We start from the raw sequence: 24,649 nt of genomic DNA, 5'->3' as shown, positions 1-24,649 counted from the left end.
TTAGTGAAGCTTGGAAAATTGTTTTTTCAATAAAGATCTCTCTCGTTTTGAAGAGCTCGAATAGGTTAACAAAGCCTTAAAAACCTCAAACATTTTTGTTGAATAAATACCACAATACTCGAAATAAAATTTTATTTCGAGTATTGTGATATTTATTTCAAAAACTGAATTATCTAAAATACTAATTAGCCCCATTTGAAGCCGATTCACTTACTGACACAATTTCTAAGGGACTTAATTTAAAGGGAATTAAAATCCAAACATTTTGAGATACTTTAAAGATAAAAAATTTTTCTTTCGTAAGAGTCTGATTTCGTAAAGATGGCCAACATGGCCATTGCATATGTTATTATAAAAATATCACATATAAACAAACATAAAAAATAAAAAGTCGTAACCAAAAGCACTTGGTTCTACATAACATACATTCTACATAAAAATAAAAAGTTTTTAGTCATCCACTGGACTCTCTCCCTGTAGATGACTCTCATCAACATTTGTATCTAATCGTTCATGGTTTGTTGGACGTGTTTTTTGTTGTAATAAGGGTTCTTCAGATGAAACACCAGTTGTCTGGTGATGATGACCACTGTCGTCGTTGTACGACAACGCTGGACTTTGATGTTCAACGTAATCGTCGACAGGGAGAAAATCATCACTGCTACGTTTTGCTGAGTCACCCATTCCACTGTCTTTGCAGGAAGAATGCTCTGACAAGTTGTCAGCAGTGTAGACACATGTCACTGTATGTGTGGATAAAACTGTTGGTGGTACTATGCTGCCACCTAGTTCTGTCGTAGTTATTGTGGGTCCTAAAGTACTGCCACCTTCTAGGGCGGACTGTTGGACGGCTAATGCACTTAACGATATTCGTTTACGTGTTTGGTAGATAATCACCACCCAGACAATGGAAGTACCGACGGCGCAGCATACTACTGTGATTATAATTACACCCATCATGTCACCTTCACGGAGCACTGTCACTGGAGCTGAAAAATAACACATACCATTCAAAAAACTTCTCCTTTCCATGTGACGTCTGGCCTCGGCGGAATTATATGGCTTTATATGCTTAAAATAGCGTGTTTTAGCCGGAGACGTCTCGCCTTCGGATGAAAGATTGTTTCCAAGGAAGGCACAGTAAATTAACTTACATACAAATTTAGAGATATCGAAAAATCTGTTTTCTTTCTGAAAATCTTTTCTAGGGCTTATAAAACGAATTTATGGTACACCTCAACGACTCCCCGTTAACTTTCGATATAAAAAAGAAATACGTATAAGTACACATACCTGGAACAACCATTAATTGTGTGTAACCTCGAACCGTTCCCAAACCATTGCTCAATTTACATTCGTATTTGCCAGCATCGGTTAAGCGTGTATTTACAATTACCAATAATTGATCTTCAGCTGTGAAAAAATGTCGTTCTGTATTTGCTAACGGTCCACCATCTTTACTCCATGTAACCGTTGGACGGGGCATTCCACCAGCCATACATTGAAGAACAATTGTACCACCAACCATTACATCTTTATTCTCCATTGGTTTCGAAAATGACGGTCGTTCTAAAATCGAAAAAGGAATTAGATTTAGACTTGCTTTAGACTTAGCCCAACTTCATATAAGAAAAAGCAAGAATTTTATTCAAAATTTCCCTGGCGCTTGTACATTCTTGAACTCTTAAAGTATTTTTGATAGGATTAACTTTTCAAATTTCCGATTTCTAACCTAGAATTAGAATTAAGAACTTACCTAGAACAGTTAAGGTTGCGTTGGCCACAATAATTCCCGCTGAATTATTTGCAATACAAGTATAAATACCAGTATCGTCATGTTTAGCATTTATAATAAAAAATTCATCGTCCGTGGGCATAACATGCATACGACGTTCCCGCGCCGCTGGAAAATCATGCCCTCCATCTTTCTGCCACGCAATACTTGGAGTTGGTTGTCCATGAGCACGACACTCTAATTTCGCAGTATCACCAGCCGAAACCGATATATTCTTGGGTATTTTCGTAAACGATGGATATATTGAAACGGTAATATGAGCTTTCGCCGAATATGTTGTACCAAATCCATTTTCCACAATACACTGATATTTCCCAACATCGTTATGGGTCACGTTGTATAAATGTAGTTCGGACATAGCTTCCGTTGAACGTCCGTTATCCGTCTGTGTTTGGACACCCGTTGTAGGCGGTTGAGCATCGATTTCAACATTATCACGTTTCCATTTGAAGGTCATCACACTGGGTGAACTTGATTTGGCGCGACAACGTAACGATACGTTTTCACCTTTTAGAGTCATTTTCGTTTCAGGACCTTCGATTAAATACGGTTTAGGAGAATCACCACACGTGAAGTTGGCATCAGATAACTGTATTAAAGATTTCCCATGTAAATGTTCTGGATACGCGCATAGAGCTTCAATCGATAAGAATTTAGATTTGCGTAACCATTGTGAGAACCATTGAAGGTTACAATCGCATAATAAACTGCTTGTATTCATTACAAGGTTCTGAAGGACGGGCATCGTATCGAACGCATTTTCTTGGATCCCAATAATATTGTTGCCACTTAAATCTAAACTTGTTAGGTTCACTAAACCTAAAAATGCACGTCGATTTATTGATTTGATTTCATTGGACGTTAACGATAAACGTAACAGTCTTTTCAGTCCAGCAAAGGCACCTAGCATATCTTCTATTGTTGAAGATATCTTATTGTTGCTCATATCTCTGTAAAATCAAATAAAATTTTATTATTTTTAACCACATGAGCTATAAACATTTACTGTTTTAAATTTTAACAGAAATCTTTAATTTATGGTTCAAAAAGATGATCACAGATGGAGTAGAGTTAGGATCATCATTTTGAACCATAAATTAAATATTTCTGTAAAAATTTAAGAAGTAAATGTCAAAATTCATGGCTACCTTTTCTGATATACTAAATGAATTATGACTACTTTACAATTTAAAAAATTGAAAACTGTTCACATCTTTTAGGTGCGTAAAACAATATCTTCAAGTGTTATGGAACTTTGATAAGTGAGCTCAAAAGAGGTGGAGGCTAAAAAGCGATGGTTTTTACTTTAAGTCCAATGAAGCGGGTGAGTATGAAGCTAGTTTTTGTATAAAATTGGGTACTCAGAGGTATTTTTCGCTGCACATACTGTATAATTAATTTACAGGTAACAGGGATACTTACAAATATTGAAGACGAGGCGTATTATTAAAGGCACTGTCTGCAATGACCGATATTTGATTACCATTCAAATTCAATCGATCCAAATGTAATAATTTTTTGAATGTATTACGATCAATTTCTTCCAAGTGATTATTGGATAAATCCCTAAAAAAGATACATAAACGTAAACGTTAGATAATGTGTACAAGTTCAAAGGAATTCACACAAATACTTACAATTCCTTTAAATGTGGTGAACTGTCCCAGGCATCTTGTTCAATGGTATGAATGTAATTACCACCTAGGGACAGAGTATTTAGTAGTTTTAATCCAAACAACCATCTTTTGGATACTTTGGGAATGGAATTTCCATCTAATTCTCTGTAAATAAATTAATGAAAATCAAATATTTTACAAACGAAATGTAACAAAAGGAACTCTATTCATCCTCTGAAAACTCATTAGGAATAGGTTAGGTTCAAGGGCTGTCCTGGGATGAGACACAGACCATAGAGTACGTTGTGATATCGGAAAAGAGTTGGTCCATTCCCGGAACCATTTGGAGCGGTTTAAGAACAGCAGAAGTGTTTTGGCATCATTGTATTTAACGTGGGAAAGGACATCAAAGAAAGGTCGGCTGAAATGAGCCCATCTTGACAGAGAAGATGAGAGATATTCTCTTCAGCCTTCCGACTGTGACAGTTCCTGAAATAATCGTGATGCACTGGTAGGATCAAGGCTATCCTGTTGGAATAAAAGTTTAAAAAAAATTCTACGAAATCACAAGATACTTACAGAACACCAATATTGTTAAGACCATAAAATGCGCCATCCATTAAATATGAAATTCGATTCCGTTTCAATTTTAACACAGTTAAATGTTCGAGTGAATTAAATGTTAAACCATCGATCGCTTCCAATTGATTTTTATTAATTTCCCTGGAAAAACAAAAAAGAGAAAACATTAACTAATGTGTATTTTAAATTTGAATCCGATTATTAATAAATACTTACAAAAGTTTTAACTTCGATGGTTTCTTAAAATTGAATAAATATTTGGGTAATTGTGAAATTCGATTACGGTTTAATTTTAATTCCGTTAATTGTGTTAAATTTTCAAAACATTTCACATCCATCCCACTTATCCGATTATTGTTTAATATCCTTAAAAATAAATTATTAACGATTAAAGCAAAATTGGGAACTTTAGGTTTTTTTTAAAGTCAGATTAGGTACTTACAGAATTGAAAGAATATTACGTTCTGGAAATGCGTTTGAATCAATGTAAGTGATACGATTTCCAGTGAGATCAAGAATTTGAAGTTCTGGTAATACATTCAAGGCATCTTTATTGATTTTGGTAATTTCGTTGAAAGTTACACTTAAGTGTCGCAGTTGAAGGAGTCCTTCTAATGTTGGTAATGCTGTTAATGAATTTTTATTCAATTCCCTGCAAAATTAAAAATTTTGATTAATCACACGATACAGCACCTTCAATGATCAAAGCGCGTAAGAAGTTCTGAATACATGCACTGGAAAAAAATTCTTAGTATCAATCGATATGAGATTGTGTCAACCTCATCGCAAGATCAAATATGGCGAACTGGGTCACGAATGTGATACAAGTATCGTACGGGGTTGAGTGGTGAAGTTGACACAAACGCATGAGTTGTTTGTATGCAAAATAGGAATTTGTGTGGTTGAAATTGTACATTCTGAGATTTTGTTAAAAATTCAGGTTCTCAGAATTCAGTTCTAAAGATGCAGATTATTATACTTATTGTAACGCTTAGAAATATTGATTGACAAAAAAATTTTGGTATGGGCATTTATAAAATCATCTTAGTAGTTCATTTACGCCTGTCGTCATCACGCTAACTCAAAAACGAAAAGATATCGTTCGTAAATGAGCAAAATAGGTCAATTTGATCTTGGATCCGTAAGAATCATCTTATAAACCGTTAGAGATAGAAGAAAAATTTGGTTGGAAACATTTTTTCGTAAATATCATTGTTTTCCCATGGGGGGTAAATTAGGGCAAAATTTTGATGTCCATTTTTTCCAAAACTATAAAAAAGTTTGTAGATAGCTTCAACTATTGAAGCTTGTGAAAGATTTTGGTAAACTCTTTATAAATGTGGCAGTAAAATGGCGCCTGGTAACTTTCTATGAGGCGCTTAAGTACGCAATAAAATACTTAAAATTTTAATCTTTAAAATACTTACAATCGGGTCAGACTTGTTAATTGTTGTAAAGGTGTTGAGTTTACATAGCCAAGTTGATTGGTGCTTAAATCCCTAATTCAACAGAAAAAAAAAATACATTACTTAACTGATAATAATTATAAGATAACTTATTTAACTGTCAGTGGTCAGTGGCGGATCCACTGACAAGAATAATCGAAATTCAATACCCCTCCCCTCGTATCACATACAACATGTTCTCTAAGTTAACTTAAAAAAATCCAACCCCACTTTAAAAAATAATATCTACGCTACTGTAAAATAACAAAAGTAATTATTTAGGAAATCTTTCCATTGATCTAAATTAATTGTAAAGATTGTTTTTATCGAAAATTTTTATTAGAATTTTAAATATAAACAAATTATTGGGAAGTACACTTACAAACAACAAAATTGATTCACCCTAAAATTTTATTTGACAAAAACAGTTCTAAAAACATTGTTAATAAAAAAATACTTTTTAAGGGAGAAGCTTGCTTTTATTGAACTAAAAAGTAGAAAATAATTTTATCTATGAGTCACTCATACTTGACTATTTGTAAAAGCTTGATGCGCTCAATTTAAAATATCTAAAATGAATCGGAACGCCTCATCTACTAGGTATGAGTGATTCATAGATAAAATTATTTTCTACTTTTTAGTAAAATAAAAGCTTGTGTCTTAAAAAGACACAAGATGATTTTCGGAAACATAAAATAAGACAAAATTTCACGGTAAATTTTAGTATATTTAACTAAATCGGGAGTGGAACGATTTTTTTATACTTAAGTGTACATCCTCAAAAAAAAAAAAAACAAACAAAAATGTCAAATATAAGACGGGTGACGGATATGACATGTCAAATTTTATGTAATCATTTTTTAAAATGATTTCATACCTAGGGAAATCTCAAAATACAATTGCGGTAATTTTTATTAAGAAAATTGATACAGTTAAACCTCTGAACGAAATACCATTATTTCAATTTTGAGTCAGAAAGAAAATTAATTAAAAGTTTCAGAAGTTTAACCAAGAAAAATTATGGGCTAACTAAACACTAGAAAACATTCCTCCTTCAAAGTTTTGTATAATTTTACCGCCCAAATTGTTAATTTTCCAAGCTTTAAAAATATATTAAATTTCTTGTAGAATTTTAAACAATTCTTTGCAATTTAATTGGAAAATATTGAGCATTTTCTTTGATGTGGTAAAGCTAGAAACCCCTCAATCATCTCCTGGACATGGATCAACGTCCTAAAAAATTTCAGGAGCGGAGCTTTCTAGGCCTAAAATAAAGAAAACGATTCCTCTTGGTTAGTTACTTTAAGAGAAATATCCAGATTTATGGACACATATAGTATTGGGGCAATATTTTCTTTAACAGGAACCCTTCGAGATGTTTAGATTCAAATTGAGGATTGTGTATGGATTTTTCGAGGAACCTGAATCTAAATAACAAAGCCAAGCTAATCTGGGTTCTGTGGCGTAAAGGAAACGAGGCAACGAATTTGTTCCCTGGTGGAAAAAATATTTGAAGAAAGAATAAGAAATTCTGAAAAGGTCTTAGGAACTTTGAATTTCTCAACGTTTTCGGACTAGTCTAATTCAGAGTTCTTAATACTTTTTTAAAGTTTCTAAGACTTTTTCAGAGTTTCCTAAGACTTATTAAGACTTATTCTTTTTTCAAATATTTTTTCCACCAGGGTTGACACACGAAAACGTCAGCCTGAGTCTATGAGTCCGCTAGTATGATTCTCCTGATATCCCGAATCAGATAGAGGCTACACGATACAATATGAGAAGCCCACCTTAATTACTAGAAACATCTCTGCCTCGAAGTGACGGATTATTCTAAAAAAGGGCACCAAAGGCTTACGAGGATAACAATTGAATTGTTTCTATGAAATTAATCTGATTTTTTTCATAAGCATAGCAAAAAATTTCCCAACTTTTCAATAATCTCAAAATTTTTTCAAAATATGGAAATTTTGAAGTCGATTACCACCCTGAACAGGTAATAGGTGCTAGGGGTATAATCACGATAGTCCTCTTATTATCTACATAAAACTACGTGGGATTCTGTAAGACATCATCAAATTTAGTGGTAAAAAAAACTGTAAGCATCCCCAAGAGTCTGATTTCCTAGTGCAATATACAAATTGATTGATAATAAAACTTACAAGTGCTCGGTCCAATCAGGTAAATAATTGGGTATATCATCCAAATTACGTTGTGAACAATCAACAATCCGCCCCAAACAGAAGCACATATTCGGACACTTCACATAACTATGATTTTGTAAATAATTCGCATACACTAAATGATAAAATGTTGCCCATATAAACAATGTTTTTATAAATATATTATGTACATTATACACCATCTTGAATTTATCGTATACAAAATAATTGATATATATATATATATACATTTATAAATACATATGTATATATATATATATGTACTATGTACAACACAATTCTATTCAGAATAATATGAGATACGAATGGTTTAATTTCAACATTTTATTCATATAATTTGAACATTTCACATATTATAAATATTATTTAAACATTTATTAGAATGTTAATTTTCATTTGTGATAACATTTTTTTATAATTTTATATGAATTTTAACACAATTTTTTAATAATATTTTATGATTTTGAAACACTCATTTTTGGACACCATCTTAAACACATAACACCTATACACGGATAATCTATATAGACAATTACAATTGTCTATTACACCGTTTTTTTAACCAAGGATGCGTGCGCATTGTTGATTATCGTTTGTTTTTTTATTTATTTTATAATATAAATGTTTATTTATTTATAATTTTGAAATCTTATCGAAATATTTTTTTGATTAACAATCAATTGTATTTATTTATTTTTTTTATTCTAAGAAAAAGCTTACTTATCAGTTTTTAATTAAATGTTTTTACAGGTTGTCATTTCATTTAGTTTACATTTATCCACGTATAGATGGCAGACTCAATAATTCACGAGATTGATATTACCGACTTTAGTTTGTTAAATTATCCATAAATGATTCCACAAATGTTTTCCTTTTTCATTTTTTGAACTATGTTTCTTTTCGTTCTAATTTGCTTGCTGGTTGGGAGGTAAAACCAAAATAAGCGCAACAAAAAACGACACAAAAAACCGATTATTTTCACCTAAGTCACCAAGGAAACTGAAAATTTTCTAAGCCATTCAGCTTGCCATGAGTTTTGAGAATAGGCAAAAATATTTGTTATATTTGTTTTCTCCCCTTTTTTCATTCTCGTAAACCGTACTTGGCATCCTTTTATGGCGTACTTCTGGTACAAATTTGTTTTTTTCTCTTTTGACCTTTCCCGCATGGGGCTCCTAGGCAGTTACCTAATCTGTCCAATGATTTATCTGTGACTGATTAAACTTATATTGAGTACATGGTTCGAAGGGATCTAGGACCGCTGTAATTCGGTTTTTCGTAATTGTTACCTAAATTTTGGAGGAAAAAAAAAATGAAAATACGATAAATAATGCTTAATTTTTATTAACATTAAATACACAGTTAAAGAATTTGAATAATTTCCATTATAATTTAATAAGGGCTCTACATATGTTTTTGTTTTGTTTTGTTTTGTTCAAGTTTAAAGTTTTGTTTGTTTTGTCCATCTGCAGACATCTGCGCATGTGCAATGACACAGACACGTAATGACAGAAGTGATTTAAATATTTATAATAATTTTATTTTGTTTGAATAAATCTTTGAAAACAATTAAAAATACCTACATTACATAATATACACACAAAAATAAAACGCCATCTTTAAAAAACAATAACCAATCGATATCCATCCACCATCTTCTTATCATTTTCAAACTTGTTCTCAAAAACTCAATTCTCTATCTCTAGTCTAGTCTATACAAAAAAAACAGAAAGAAGCCCACGCTCTTTGTTGCTCTTCTTATTCATTTGTTTACATTCAAAATCGATAATATCGACATCGTTTATAACGACTAATTGATAAGATCCAAATTCAATTAGTGTAAATACAAACGTAGTGTGAACATACCTTTAATATGTTAAACATCAGATAAAACAACATATCGGTTAGAGCGGCCACTTACTATATTAAACAATATAACTTTATTTATTTAGGCAAAAAACCGTGAAATCTGGGCCTAGGGCGACGATTTAGTGACTAGAACACTAAAGTTAGCCAATCGGGGGTAAAATAAAGTGATTTCGACTTAAAATTAATTCATTCATAGTAAATGTTTAATCTTTATAACTGGTATGTTGTTTAGTTTGATGTTTGAACGTAACCCAATTGGTCGTTATACGACATACGGTATGTCGCGTTGTCGCAATGTCGCCATAAGTGTCGATTTTGAGTGTAGAAGCTGAATGTTTGTTTTATTTGAATGAAAATAAAATAAAAATATAAAAAAATAGTAATATATTAAATTTAAATTTATGGTCTATGCTGTATAATATGTAATTATTAATTAATAATTGGTAAAAATTTTTATTATATCTTTTTTATTATCTTAGCTACAAAATAAAAATAATTTTATTTCAAAAAAGTGCTTTTTTGTTCTCCTGTACTTCAGTACTTCTTGTCCTAGTCCTAGTAGTCCTAACTTAATATGTAAAAATTGTATTCATCAATCATCGCTCAACGTTTTTTGATACATCCAACTACACCTTATCCAAAAACAATCAAATTTAAAACTTGGCCAGCTTTTTGAAGTTATCGTTAAATAAGGATTAATTTTTTTAAATCCAGAATATTTAATCGGTGACAAATTTTTTGAAATTAGGATCAAAAACGGAAAATTTTTGGTATACTTTATTTTTCTAACTTCAAAAATCCATGCTGGGCCCTAAGATTTAAAAACGAAATCTTTTGTATGTGTTTTTTTGAAACGCAAAATAAAAATGATCTCAAGGTCAAAATTTGGCCGACTGCTCTAACTGCTCTAATTCATTTAGGAAATTTGTTTCAATTCAAGAATGATCGAATATCTTCGAATATAAATTGATAAGCGTACCGTCGTGGCAAGATATCCAAACGCGAGTAAATTTACGGCAAATAAATTTTGATCCTTGATTCATCATTTCATATTAAACGCAAGTGTAAATTTTTTTACGTGTAGCTGAAAGTATCCAATATTAAATAATTAATAATAATAATGGCTTTACACGGGTGAGACGGGGGGACAAGGGAAAGGGGGAGGGGAAGGTATAGATAAGATATGTGTGTGAGTGATAATTGGATAAATGGAATGATTTTAGAAGTGACTAAGAATTTATAATTATAATTATAAGCTAAATGAGAGATTCGTAATCGTTATTTTGAAGCCATTTTTGTTTAAAAATATTTTGTGACTAAAGACTTAAAAAAAATAATAAATTTAAGCAAATGTGTTGAATTTTAACTTGTGAATTAACTACGCCCGAATCCGTATTCGCATCGTGTCCGCCATTTAGTCACCAAAATATTTACATAATTACAAATCGTATTCGTTCCAAAAATATATACGTTGTATTTCTATTCACTTAAATACTTAGGCCGGTATTCACTTTTCAAAGAAATACAATAATTCATACTGTAGGGTGCCCCCCCACAAAATTTTAGAGTAAATAAATTTTGATATAGGTAAATATTTTCCCGAAATCCTTAGATTCAACGAAATATTATTAGATTTAAGGGTAATTATGAGGTACAAAATATTTCTTCCCTGTTAGGGAAATGACATTGCCTAGATGGCAGGTACGTTGAACGACTGGGCCTGCCATTACGTAATGATTATCGCAAGAGCTGTCACAGTGAGGAAGAGGAGGAAACAACCTTCTCTGTCACTGCCCAACTCTTGCCATGAGAAGATAAACTCACTTGAGCCAGGATTTCTTTGACGACGTCAACGGACTTCAGATCGGACTCCCACTGTTCTTAAACAATTCCAAATTGTTCATGGAGTAGTTTTTCGGTATCACAACGAATCCTTTGGCTCTGTGTCCCATCTCAGGACAGCCACTCTAACCTACGAACCGACTTAATATCAAAATTTATTGACTTTTTAAATTAGATGGTGTGGTGACTTTTGAGAGGACACCCTGTAATTAAAAATAAATATTTAAAAACAAAAAAAGGTGTATAAAATAAAAAAATGTATTTCAACTGATTTATAAAATTACAGACAAAAAAAACACTTGATCGATTTTCCAAAATTCTCCATTTTATAAAATAGATCTTATCAAAATCAAAATTTGTGATATGCAAAGTGTGATACCGGTCCCTAGTACGGAGAAAAACAAGAATTTTTAAATAGAAACGAGACGAGACTAAACCTCTGTAAACAATTTATAGAGGGAAAAATATACTTCAAAAAATTTTTGTTTCGATTTTACATCGAGATTCGAATTGAAATGGTACGTTTTTTTGTGCCACACATTTGCCTACAAAAACGAAAAATAAACTTAATTTAAAGAGAAAGAATACTGTACGCGTACAATAGCCGCGATTTTGATATCAAAACCAAATTGCAAATCGCTGAAGCAGAACTGACCGATATAAGAGAAAGCTGTATACATGACTTCAAATCGCACGCTAATCGCATCGTCTTTTTTTATGTATACAGGTCTTGTAAATATAAATATATCCTAATCTTTGCCTAAGAATTTACGATTGCCACCTCTCCGGTTTTGAACCTTTAGTTTCCGGTTTTTGAGACATATCTCCGAGTCAAGATATGAATTCTCACAATTCAAACAAAAAACAAATCGGATGGTCTCGTTATACTTCGACTATTTCCGTAGATACATTGTGTGTTGAAAGTCCAATATTCGAAATTCGGAGATTGCCTAATTTTCTTGGAATACATCGCTTTGAAAGCACGTTTGAAATTATCAAAATTGTTTTCGACTTTGAATTAAACTCTATTTTTATTCCGAGTTTAATATGAATGGACCTAGGGTCACGCGTCATTTCCAAACGGTTGAAAAGACGGCATCCGACTCCAGATTGATAAGTGACATGTAAATTTAATATACTATTCTTTCATACGAATTAATGTATTTTCCGACGGTAATCATATTTTAAAATTTCGCTTCTTGACGCTTGCGCAATTGTTTGTAGTACGTTAATTTTTGGGACTATATTACAATCAAGCACCTTTTTAAATTCCGTAACAGGCCCCAAAAATTTGTTTTCGTAAAAGTACAAATTCTATGTTTTCTGAAATCGGAAACTTGAAATTTTAAAGATTGATTTTTTTTTTTAAATTTTTGTTTAATTTGAAAACCGAATACTCGTGGTCTTGAGGAACTTGGGGAGGTGGCAAATCTACCTAAGATAATTTTTTTGTTTTGTTTTGTTTTTTTAGAATTCTAAATTTTAGCACATTAAAAATTAGTTAACAAAGAAAATCAAAAAATTTTACTAGATCATCACAAAATCAACTTGGAAAATAAAAAAGCAACGTTTTCCATTTTTTTTTTTCGTTTTCTTTCGTTTATACATTTATATATATTTATTTATATATATATTTATAGATTTTTTTTTTGTTGAGGGAGGGAAATATTAGGGTGTAAAGTTATAGTCGAAAATGTATATGGTTCCCTATTTGTTTTAGAATTGGTCGACTAATAAATCGCAAATTTGCATCGATACACTTTCTTTACTAGAACGCACTGTCAATCGATACATCTGAAAAAAAAAACAAGAAATATTATTAAAAACATGTATATATTGTTTAAATACCCTGTACATATTAAATCTATATTTCAAAGTCGTTTTTTGTTTTGATTGGTTCAATTGAAAATCTAATTCATTTGATTACAAGAAAAGTATTCGTTCATTTCAATATTTTCCAATCAGGGCCGGATTAGGACTGTAGTCCCGGCCCCCGCAGTAATAAAAAACTTAGTGACAATTTCTAATGCAACTATTTTTCTCATCAAGGCTTAATTTTCGAGATAACGTCAAAAATCGACCCAAGATGTCGTTTTTCTTAGAAACTACTACCTCAATTGATAAATGAACCCAATTTTTGAATTTTTTGGGTCAAAATTACCTTATAAACTGAGTTGTACTACTATGGTCCAAAAGACTAACCTGTGCTTGTTTGTTGGGCTCCAAACGTAACAAACATCCAACTTGTTGATTGCGCATGTGTATGATGCCAGCACAAACAAAATTATCTGGATTGGGATCAATGTTGTCAAGGAGTTGCATTCCAAAGCCTAACATTTTGGTGCGTGTCACTGTTAAGTCCATTGGAACGGTTGCTTTGAATATTTTCTGAGAGCGTTGTGGCGTTCCACTTAAATTCTTCCATCGGGCAAAGAATGACTCACCATTCATTTCAGTTGGCTCAAAGAATTTATTTATTGTCAATGGTAATTTTAATGTGATTTTTTGTGGGAAATTATTGTACGTAAAATTTATCACCAAACTTGGTGTATCTGAAACAAAGAGGTTATATAACATAGAGGCTTAAACGGCTCGTACATCCCTAATTGCTAAAATAGTCTAAATGTGTCTCACTCCAGGACAGCCACACTAAATTAACTTTGATTGAGGTTTTACTGTAATTTTATACTTTCTGAAATCGATATAGATTTTAAATGTCCTCTCAAAGTTCTGGCTGCTCCTTTCTTTTCAAAGATTAGAGGGCCCAGCCCCAATGCACTGTTTCACCTGGCCCTACAATACCTACGCCACTGATTCGAGTTCTCGTAAACAGACATACCTGTATAATCATCGATGCATTCTGCATTAAACATTTGTTGAATTTGAGCACCAGCTTCGAGAACTGGTTCAACCGGTTTCATTTGTACAAATAATTTAGCAGCTTGATCATCAGGCCATGAAATACTCGTTTGGAAGTTTTGCAAAGGTGCTGATGTTTTGTTTCCATAAAATAGACCTAAACGACCTAAATTTTGTCGGAACTCTGATTTCACTCCGATTTGAATTAATTCATTTTCAAATAGTACTCCATTATTTTTGCACACAAATCTATAAAACAAAATGGCGTGTTATTTAAAATGGATGGATCTTTGGGCAATAAAAATATGTACTTCTTAGGATTATATTGAACTGTGGACGCTGAGGTATTGTTGTTATAATTGGCTGGTTTGTTGTTGTAGATGTCACCCAACACGTCTAAAAGTACACCTGTGTTGCCAGAACCAGGAGCTGACGTTGGAGGTGTACTTAAACCAAGTAGATCCGTCGATGAAGTATTGCTAAAATCAAGTTCAAATCATCAATCATTAGTCGTCTTCAAAATGTATTTGACGATTAGTTGAGTGAGATTAACCCACGTCGGGGACGGGATAGACGAAGAAAAGTCTTGGGGAGATATCAAGTTCCTTTCTTGAGATCCCACTCCCCTATCAGGATTAAAGAACGTAAGTCAAGTAAGTCAACCCATGTCTTCTCATAAAAGTTTGCCTTCCCCTTTGTCTTTCCTCTTCTGACCTTTCCCCGGAGTCCCTAGGCAGTCATTTAGTTGTCGCGGTGGTTTTAAGGGCCTCGTTGATATGTTACATACCTTCTGGGTGCATTCGCAGTTGAATCGTTATTATGATTAGCAGTAGGAGCAGGACTCTTTGATTCTCGCATGTCAGCTGTTTCTGGTATACGTCCTGGTTTCTTTTTCTTGAGCACGGCAAGTATAGAGGATTCACGTTCAGGGAAAGCAGGCATCTCTTCGAGAACGGTTGCCAACACATCACTGCTGGCTATAATGCTCAATTGTAAATATTCAGAAGCGCGTTGTTGTAATTCAGCGTCTGCTGAACGTAAATTACTGTGCATACGAAACACTTCCTGTATATTTGGTCGAATTTCCGGGAACAAATTCACAAATTTGATGTATGTGGAGAGTAGAAGGGCTCGTGTCATTGGCGAACACAAATGATATTTGGAATGGAGCAATTGAAATTGAACAGCTGGTGATGAACGCTGGTCGCCTGCGATTAAATTACCAAATTCACCGAGTATGTAACCACCAACTTTTACCATATTTTCATGGCATGCTGGTGCTTGTAAAGCCTAAAACAAATATTTATATAAGTACAGCTGTTGATCAAATCAAGTTCGAACGTTCTCTCTCGCTCCCGCGCTCCTTCTCTCTCTCCTTCCCGAACTTTATATTGTTTTTAAATCGTTCGTACGAGCTTTCCCATGCTCGTTCTAGCCTCCTCTATTTTTAGTTTTATGTTTGAATTAAATGATATTGATATTTACCTCAAAAACAGTTTTAGCAGCATATCCTTGAACATCGTCACGATTGATAACGATTTGGATAACACGATACCAAACTTCCTCCGATACATAATCACCAGCGATACGTATGAGATTCAAGATAACATCCACATACCATGTATAATCTGTAGCATATTTTTCAGCGAGTATAGCTACTTTTAGCACCATTTCTTCACGTATCGAATAATCAGCTGTTTCTAGATAATGTAACATCTCTTGTACGATCTCCTCAGCATTACTTTTGTCGCACATCGCATACAACAAGTCAACAGCTTGCTGTCGCACACTCACATCTTTCTCCATCTTCATCGACAGGATAACGACTTCTTGATGCTTTTTAACAGCTTCATGTGAAAATTCAGATGTTGCAAGATGGCACATTGATTCTAATGCTAAATAACGTAGATTTGTTTCACGATTTGATAAGAATTGTCCAAGTTGATTGCAAGCTCGTACCAATAAATTTGCTTCACTAAAAATCAAAACAAATATTTTAAATACACTGTTTATACTGAGTTTCATTTTTCAGTGTCGTCACAAGAAACAACTTTTTCTCTGGTTGGGGGTTAATAATAATAATAAAACAAAAGACGGGTACCGCAAATGGGTACCTAGCACTTAGATCAAGAGTCCTGTGCCCCCCTTGAGTACGACCTGTCATCCGAAGATGTCTCGTTATTACGGAGGAGCTATTAAAACCGGATGAAGCTAAAGGATTTTGTCCACAGCTTCTCCGTCTCGATCTCTCACAGGTTTCGGACCCGAATATTCTGAAATAACGTTGTTGGGGTTTGATAGTAACTGTTTGTGTTCAAGAATTACCTGTCATTATGTATAATTAAGCTGATTGCCTCAAACAAGACAGCATTTTTAGCATTTGAATGTTGTACTTTCTTGGATTTTGGTGGTTCCTGAGCTTTGTTCAATATTGTCTCTAAGCATTCATTCAAACGACCCCGTACACCTGGATCCTCCGCTGGTGGTGTGTAGTTTTGTAATAAACGTAGAAGCTTCACCGATAACCAAGGTGCAGGAACGAAATAATAAGTGTAATCTTGAAGGTCTGTGTAACTGGCTGTCACTATCTACAAAACAAAATGAATTTTTTTTTGGTTCTTTATTACCTTCAAAGAGTCTGTCTCCTAATCCTACTATATTAAAATCTAGTGAATTTCGATTTGATTCGGAAAACTTGATAGATTCTCAACTTACTCGACTTAATCGTGAAACAGCTAATGAGACACAGCCTTTATACTCATCCGGATTACGTTTAACTAATGCGTCAATCAAACTCGTAGCAGCTGTTACTACACCCATGTGTTGGTCATTTAGTAAATGAATAATACGAGACGTCCATTCGCCCCCAGGAATAATATCCTGACATGTTCGGAATAATCGGAGTAAACATAATGCGGCACTTTGTTTTACAACATCCATAGTATCGCTGAAAAAGAAAATTGAAATAATCGATTTTCATTTATACAGTTTTAGATAGAAGATAAGACTTACCCAGATACAAGTAATTTTGGAATATCATTTCCAAAAGCTTCAGCCATCTCTTTGCTTCCAATATTTGCGATACATTGTAGTGCTAAGTTGACATGAATTGGATTCCGTGATGCTAAATCATTTTTAATACTTTGGATAATCAATTTGATAAGTTCGCTGTTTGTATTTACTAGCACTGATATAAATAAATAACCCTGTACATCAAAAACAAACACTCTATTATTATTTGTTAATAAATATATACAACAAGATAATTGGCATCACTGTAATCTGTACGGAACCCTAAACTCGCATTTGAAACGTATCTAAGAATACTCTTCATTAAATAACACTTTTTCTTAAAGCCTTCTCCAAACTGAACCGATTTTGAGGATCATCGCCTTTTTTTTAGTTGTTCCGGGTACGGAATTCTAAACTGGCACTCGAAACATAGCTATGAACACTCCTCATTAAATAACCTTTCAAACGAAACAAAAAGAATTCAAATCGGTTCATTCGTTTAGGCGCTACGATGCCACAGATAGACAGACACACACACATAGTGGTCAAACACCCCTTTTTTTGGTTCCGGAGTTAAAAAAACAGTTGAGTACTCAACTGAGTAATTGGTATTTCCAACAAAAAACGGTAGATGGTACCTTTAAAATACGGTAAATTCAGTAAACTTCGAATTTTTATCGAATTTAAAATAATATAAGTGATTTTCACTCACTGACCGACTGACTGACTCATGTATATAAATTCTAAGGGACTTCTAGACATGCTAGAAAGATATGGGATGAAACCTTCGAGAAAACTGCATTTTTTTCCAAAAAATTAAGTTTTTCTGTTCTATATAAGCTAGAAAGTTGGGATTTTCATCAATCGACCCAAAATAAAGTCAAATTAGCAGAATACTTCGAAAAATTTCATAACTACATCGCAACCACCCGAAAATGGGAGAAACATCCCTAAAACTGCCCTTTTCACTTGTATTCACGTTAGAAAGGTCGGGTTCAACGTGAAATAGGTTCAAAATAACAGGATTATATGAAAAACGTAAATTTTTCCTTCGCAACTCTTCACAAACGTGGAAAACACCCCCACAACTACCCCTTTTCTTCTTTACAAGCTAGAAAGATTACTCCTTCCAAATTACTGAAATTTATCCCGATTCTCAGCTCATTTAAATTAATGGGGGCTAGTAGCTACAGATTACATGAATACCTCAAAATAAAAAATAAAGTTACTTACAATTTGTTTTTCGGAGTATTTATTCGATGACAGTAAATTAACAGCCTCCATGTGACCAAAATCGATATCGTGACCCAATAAAAATATGAACAATAATTTACAAACATATTTCTTCTTTTGATAACCATCCAGTGTTCGATCCCCTTTGAATTTACTACGAATATTTGCTAATTCTTTATTAATTCGTTTGATTTCGGCTTCTTTACTTTTGCCTAAAATAAAAATCAAATATAGTTCTAATATTATTGAATTAAAGCCAGTGCCGGATTAACCCAAATCGGTTCCCCTTGGCAATATAATTAATTCTCCGGGGCGCCGTGTTTGTATTTCTTTGTAAATCACCTTTGCGGCCCCGCTTTCTGCGCCTCCTTGTTTTTTATCCTTTTTTTTTTAGTATTCGTTAATCAACCGGGGCCCCAATCGCGTAAGGACCCCTAGGTAGTTGTCTACTTCGCCTAATGCTTCATCGGCCACTGATTGTGGTGTGCTAACTCGGCCCCATTAGAGAAATGGCCAACCCGTGGATCAGCAGCATGAACGCACTCATAGTGTAGTGAACTTAACCCATTTATTCATTTTTAGCCACGAATTTATTCATTTTTACCCACAATTTTCGTTAATTAAGGAAAAACTGTTAATTTTTCCCACTATCTTCGCCAGCGAATTCGTAATCTACGCAAAAAATGCTTAAATTTGGTTTATTTTAAAAAGTCGGTAAAGAGAAATTTTAATTTATCATATTGCTCCGAAAACTGTAAATACACTTCAAATTTGACCTAATTTGAATTTCAAAATATTAACCAAACTGACTATTCATAACTCCACCTCCAAAAATTTCCCAATTTAAACTTTTCGAATCTAAAACCTAATTAACTCGATATACAATTTCAAAAACAAATTAGGTTGATTTTCTATGTTAGACCGGCTCCGATTTTAATCGATAAAAACGAGGTTTCACTGTACTAATACACCAATCACTATGAATCACCACTATGATAAACTTGGAGGGCACAGAACACAAGTATAAATTGGGATTGCAAATTTTGAAAATAAAAAGCAGGTACTTACAATTTCGTATATCAGAAATGAATACGGCAAGACCTCGCATGCCATCTCCTCGTACAGCGGGCATTTTGGAAGCACTGCCCTGAGGATTCCACTCCACAACTAATTAACAAAAATAAATAATAAATTGTCTGTATATGATTATTCGGGTCATTAATAAAATGTAAAGGGTCGGCTCTTTAAACGCTTATCAATTCTATTTTTGAGTGCTGAAGAATTGATGTCAAAAGTCAAACTCAATTATAGATATCAATAAATGAATTTATTTTGAAACGATCTTAAAACACCTTTTTTCAAATCAATTCAATTTTGAATCGACACACTCACATTAAATAATTAATCAATTGAAAGTGATTTATTGAACCCGGTTTAATGTAACTTATCAAAAAAATTTGCTAGCAGAAAAAAAAACTGTTCCACATTATTTTCAACATAGATCACAAATTTTTGCTAAAAACACTAAATTTACTTACATTGCAAACAATATTTTGATTTGTTTAATGATTTTATGCGATTTTGGAATTTTTTTTTAAAGCGGTTTGAATGTTATTTGGAAATTTTTATACATTTTCTAATTCTGTAATCAGTTGTTAGATACGATTGACAAGGGGAGTAGCAATCACTTGTGCGCAGGTCACACATACGTTGGGCATTTTTTTTTTTTTTGATAATTGCCCTTTATTCATCATAATTTAGAAAGGACGTTTAGTACGGATATGAACCAAACTTTAAAATATCATAGAATTCTCTTATGGTAGTTCGACATTTGATTCATAGATGGCAGCATATAGCAATTTGCATTTCATCTAATAATAATACTAATAAGGGGGTTTACCCTCCGTTCTTCATACATATACGTCTATAACAGAGGCCACTCACATCATTATTTATTTATATTCTTCATCCGATACGAATACATCCGATTACAGTTCATCTAATACAAAATAAAACAATTAATACCTATAGTTAACTATTTAAATACTCTATGTATACTATTTAGTTAATACAGAAAAAGTTTTATAATAAAAGGCTTTTATCAATGTTTTATTTCTTATTTAATTAATTGAGTTAATTGTTTAAATACTCCGTTTATGTTTGAAGGTGTATTTTTATGGTGACACTTGACGGTGAGTTTGAGCGTCAAATTAGGTCACGTGAATTTAACGCTGTTGAAGATTGTTTTATTTTCATCCAGATGGCAGAAAGGCCTAAACTGACTTTTTATCATAGAAAAATATATCCTATTTTTATTATTAGGATTAATTTTGAGATTATTGGATAAATGACCCCTGTAACTCCCCCCCCCATCCTTGAATCCATGCCTGTTTTCATTTGATTGTCATTTCCAAAGAAAACTAAAATTTTTCCCTTATTTGCACTCTTTTTGGAGCTGGGATTGATTTGAGTAGAATATGAGTTTTAAATTTTTAGGTTAAATTTTCTGATTTACCCTCTAACTCCTGTTTGGCACCCCCACCCTCCCCTCTTGGGCTAAAAGTAAAGGGTTTACATAAATGAAAGAATAATATTTAATTCTAAAATGAGTTTTTTTATTTTATTTTACCCTATTTTGAAGTCGTTGTCTATTTTGATTTTTCTAATAAATTTTCATTAAATGTTTTAAAAACTTTTTAAAAATTTTCTCGATTGATTTGTAAAAGTATATGAAAAAAAAAAAAAAAACGATTGGTAAAAGAAAATTTAATTATTAGTAATATTCTGACAGAAAATGAATATAAATGATGGAAAAATCTCAGACCATTTGGTTTTCACAATATAATTTTTCATCGTTAAGTAGTACACAATATATATCTATATATATAAATGATATAAATGTTAAAAGCCTTTTCAATATTAGATGTTAAAATAGGGGTGACTAATTCGATTTGCACCCCGTTTATAAAAGCTCTAAAGTCTAAACTGTTTCGTTTATGAATTGCCATTTGACTAACAACTAACAACACTACAGTAAGTTGTAACAACACTAACACATTAGTTTAGTTTGGTTTGGTTTGGTTTAACAAGGAGTACAAGGCTTCGCTTCCCCTTGACTCTGCTAACTTTTCGTGCATTTCTACTAAATTGCATTTGTATGAGATATGTATTTGAGTAGTTGAGTTAGAGATGGGCAAACAAAATCGATTCATTTAACATCGATGTTTTTTTATTCGATAATCAATTAATTCTCGATCGATTATTTTATTTCGATCGATTATTTTTAAATTACTCATATTGTAAATCAAATTAAATGTCAAATAATTCTTTGAGGTTAATAGTTATAAGGTACTCAGAAACAAATTTTTTGTAAAATTTATTAAATAACTAGCTTTATACTCGCTCGCTTCACTGAACTTTAAGGTAAACCCCACCACTTTATAGCCTTCACCTCTCTTAATTTTAATGATTCCTCTTCCATATCACTCGAAGGGATTGTATTACACAGCTAAAATATATGTACAGTTTTCAATTTTTTTTTAAAAATAGTCATAATTCATTTATTTATTCACTGAAAATTCAGAGTATTTCAGAAAAGATGACCATGAATTGTTTTACATTTACTATTTAAAATTTTTACAGAAACTTTTATGTGGAGGCTATAAAGCGATGGTTTTTTACTATTAAGCTCAGTGAAACGGGCGTGTATCAATATTTTCAATTTGTCGATACGTAATCGATTATACAGAATACCGATTATTTCAACATCGATTTACTTTCTTAACAGTGACCATGCCCATCTCTAATCTGAGTATCTCACCAAATTACTATTACCCCACATCTACATATATATCTATTATATTTATTTGTATGTTATTCTCAATACACGAATTCGGCTCAAATCGGCTCCAAACACACTCTATAGTGTCACATTATTACAAGCTTTTATTTAGTTTCACCTGTCCCGTTGTCTGTCTGTAATCAAATTTTACAAGTCAAATTTGATCCACTTCTCGGTTTCCGATTGATCTGAAATTTTGTATGCACATTTAATTTCGATGACAATACATGATAAGGTTATGTATAGACGTCCTGATTTTCCCATCGCTCCCACCATATTCGATATATATACATTTTTTTTAGTCTTAAATTAAAAATTTTAATAAACCTTTTTAAGACACAAGCTTTTATTGTACTAAAAAGTAGAAAAAAGTTTTATCTATGAATCACTCATACCCGACTATTTGTAAAAGCTTGAGGCGTTTAATATCAAGAATGAATCGAAAAATAATTAGTCATGTGGAGTAGATGAGTTCCGTTGTTTGAGAATTGCTAATTTCTACAATGGCTTGGTTTGTCATGGTTAAAAAATAGTGGTAATGGGTGAATTGTTTCGTTCTGAATCTGATAACATATTATATTGTAAAATACATTGTGTAATGATATTAGTGTGTCAGCCTCAGCCCATTACACTATTACACAAACACCACTGTGCACTGTAAATGATACTGAATACTGAATATTATTTATTTACTGTTTTACTGTAGTTATGAAAACACTTATTCAATTATATGAAAATTTATTATAATAAGATTTATCACTCTTTAGTCTATAGTTCCCTACCACTATACTTGTAGTCACTGCTCACTGCTCATTGCTGCACTGGCTTTTAATTACTACGATTTTTAAAATTTTTGAAACTATATTCCTTATTGCACGTTATAACTTGTTTTCTGGTTGGGAGGAAAAACTAAAAAATGTGCAACAATTTAAAACGACCCCTAGATAACTAAAACTTTATTAATCGATTCACCTTGCCATGAATTTTGAGAATATTTTGAAAATAATTTAAACCCAATTTATATTTTTTGTCCAAAGTTTATGTTTTTCATTCAAAAAAATGAGTTATGAGTTATCAAAAGAAGTTAAACATAATAAAGAAAATTTAAAGTAAAAACAAGGAAATTTTATGTTATCTCATAATAAATATCTTGATCAAGCCAAATAAAGGTAATGTACGCTCATATTGAGTTGACTACTAAATCAGAAGTATGTCTTTTTTAAACTAATATTACAATTAATTCATAAAGTCTGGAGTTAAAGTAGCTTTAATATTTAATTCTTTAAACAATAAAACAAGTATTTGATTTCTTAAATTTTTAGAATTACCAATGCACAGACATGCAAACAGTATCGTGGGAGAAAAAATAAAAAGAAACTTTTTACAAGAAACTTATTACACTAAATGTTCAAGGTAACGTACCACAAAAGTAATATTTATGATTAAATACTGATACAGTTATTTGTACTGCGCATAATCAATCATTCAAACCAGCTAAAAAATCATAGCAAATCTGAGTAAAAAAGTAAGCACTACATTTATAATATACAAAGATACGATAGGAACATAGATCCAACCAGGTGTCCAATGAAAATATTTGATATGTAATTAATAACATATAAAAAATTAAGATTTTTATCTATAGATACATTATATTAATGTCCATTCAACCTTAAGTAGATATATTTAAAATAATAAATAATAAATTTAATTGATTAAAATATTAAAATGATATAATGAATGATATGATAAACATTCTGTTTACTATTGTTTAGCATTATAAACATTTGACTAAGTACCTCGAATGTGAATGTGAATGTAGTTCGAAGTAAATTAAATTTATGTCGAAAAGATTATTTATGCTGTATTTATTATCGTTATAACATTTTTAGAGGGTTCGCTCCACTTTGGGCTTATTTTGTTCTTTGTATCTACATACAACAAATAATATACATTACAGGATGATTGATTCAGCTTAGAAACGAATTAATGGACTATAGTTTAATAAAATTAAATAAAATATCATGGCAATAAAGAAAAAATTAATGCATCTTTGAAATTTTATTTATTAGTTCTTTATTAGTTTGTAAACACTTTGTAAAAAAAAGTCCACTTTTCAGGGACGTACTAAATCCTCTTTTTTTTGATAGTAGTTGGGGGGGGGGTTTATTCAGTTTCAAAGTTCAATTAAGAGTTTTAGCTGAAGTTTCGTGTACTTTATGATCATTCTGCTCCATCTGTGAACATTATTTTGAACCATAAATTAAAAGTTTTTGTAAAAATTTAAAATAGCAAATGTTTATATCTCATGTGTTATTCTGATGTATGAACTATATTGCTGTATAGTTGCATTAAAAACCATTCGCTAGATTTTG

The 24,649-nt window shown here is 32.2% G+C and overlaps 2 protein-coding genes across 2 annotated transcripts; both read right to left on the bottom strand.

Moving 5' to 3' along the window:
- Positions 1-347: 347 nt before the first annotated feature.
- Positions 348-7,806, bottom strand: LOC123302599 (leucine-rich repeats and immunoglobulin-like domains protein 3). The gene is made up of 10 exons (XM_044885611.1): positions 7,598-7,806; positions 5,421-5,492; positions 4,436-4,645; positions 4,210-4,359; positions 3,991-4,134; positions 3,433-3,576; positions 3,218-3,361; positions 1,757-2,745; positions 1,294-1,569; positions 348-989 (listed from the first exon to the last, which is right to left on the bottom strand). The coding sequence occupies exons 1-10, from the start codon at positions 7,798-7,800 to the stop codon at positions 451-453; spliced, it is 2,871 nt and encodes a 956-aa protein (XP_044741546.1). The 5' UTR covers positions 7,801-7,806; the 3' UTR covers positions 348-450.
- Positions 7,807-12,952: 5,146 nt separating this feature from the next.
- On the bottom strand, positions 12,953-20,111 carry LOC123302600 (AP-2 complex subunit alpha). Its single transcript, XM_044885612.1, has 12 exons — positions 19,972-20,111; positions 19,502-19,600; positions 18,434-18,645; positions 17,201-17,394; positions 16,904-17,135; positions 16,514-16,776; positions 15,674-16,163; positions 14,976-15,478; positions 14,500-14,667; positions 14,169-14,437; positions 13,532-13,881; positions 12,953-13,123 (listed from the first exon to the last, which is right to left on the bottom strand). The coding sequence occupies exons 2-12, from the start codon at positions 19,563-19,565 to the stop codon at positions 13,046-13,048; spliced, it is 2,823 nt and encodes a 940-aa protein (XP_044741547.1). The 5' UTR covers positions 19,566-19,600; positions 19,972-20,111; the 3' UTR covers positions 12,953-13,045.
- Between the last annotated feature and the right edge of the window lie 4,538 nt (positions 20,112-24,649).

Source organism: Chrysoperla carnea, chromosome X (assembly GCF_905475395.1).
Source record: "Chrysoperla carnea chromosome X, inChrCarn1.1, whole genome shotgun sequence".
Taxonomy (NCBI): Eukaryota; Metazoa; Arthropoda; class Insecta; order Neuroptera; family Chrysopidae; genus Chrysoperla; species Chrysoperla carnea.
The sequence above is the reverse complement of the archived record's forward strand: the minus strand, read 5'-3'. Positions and strand labels throughout refer to the sequence as shown.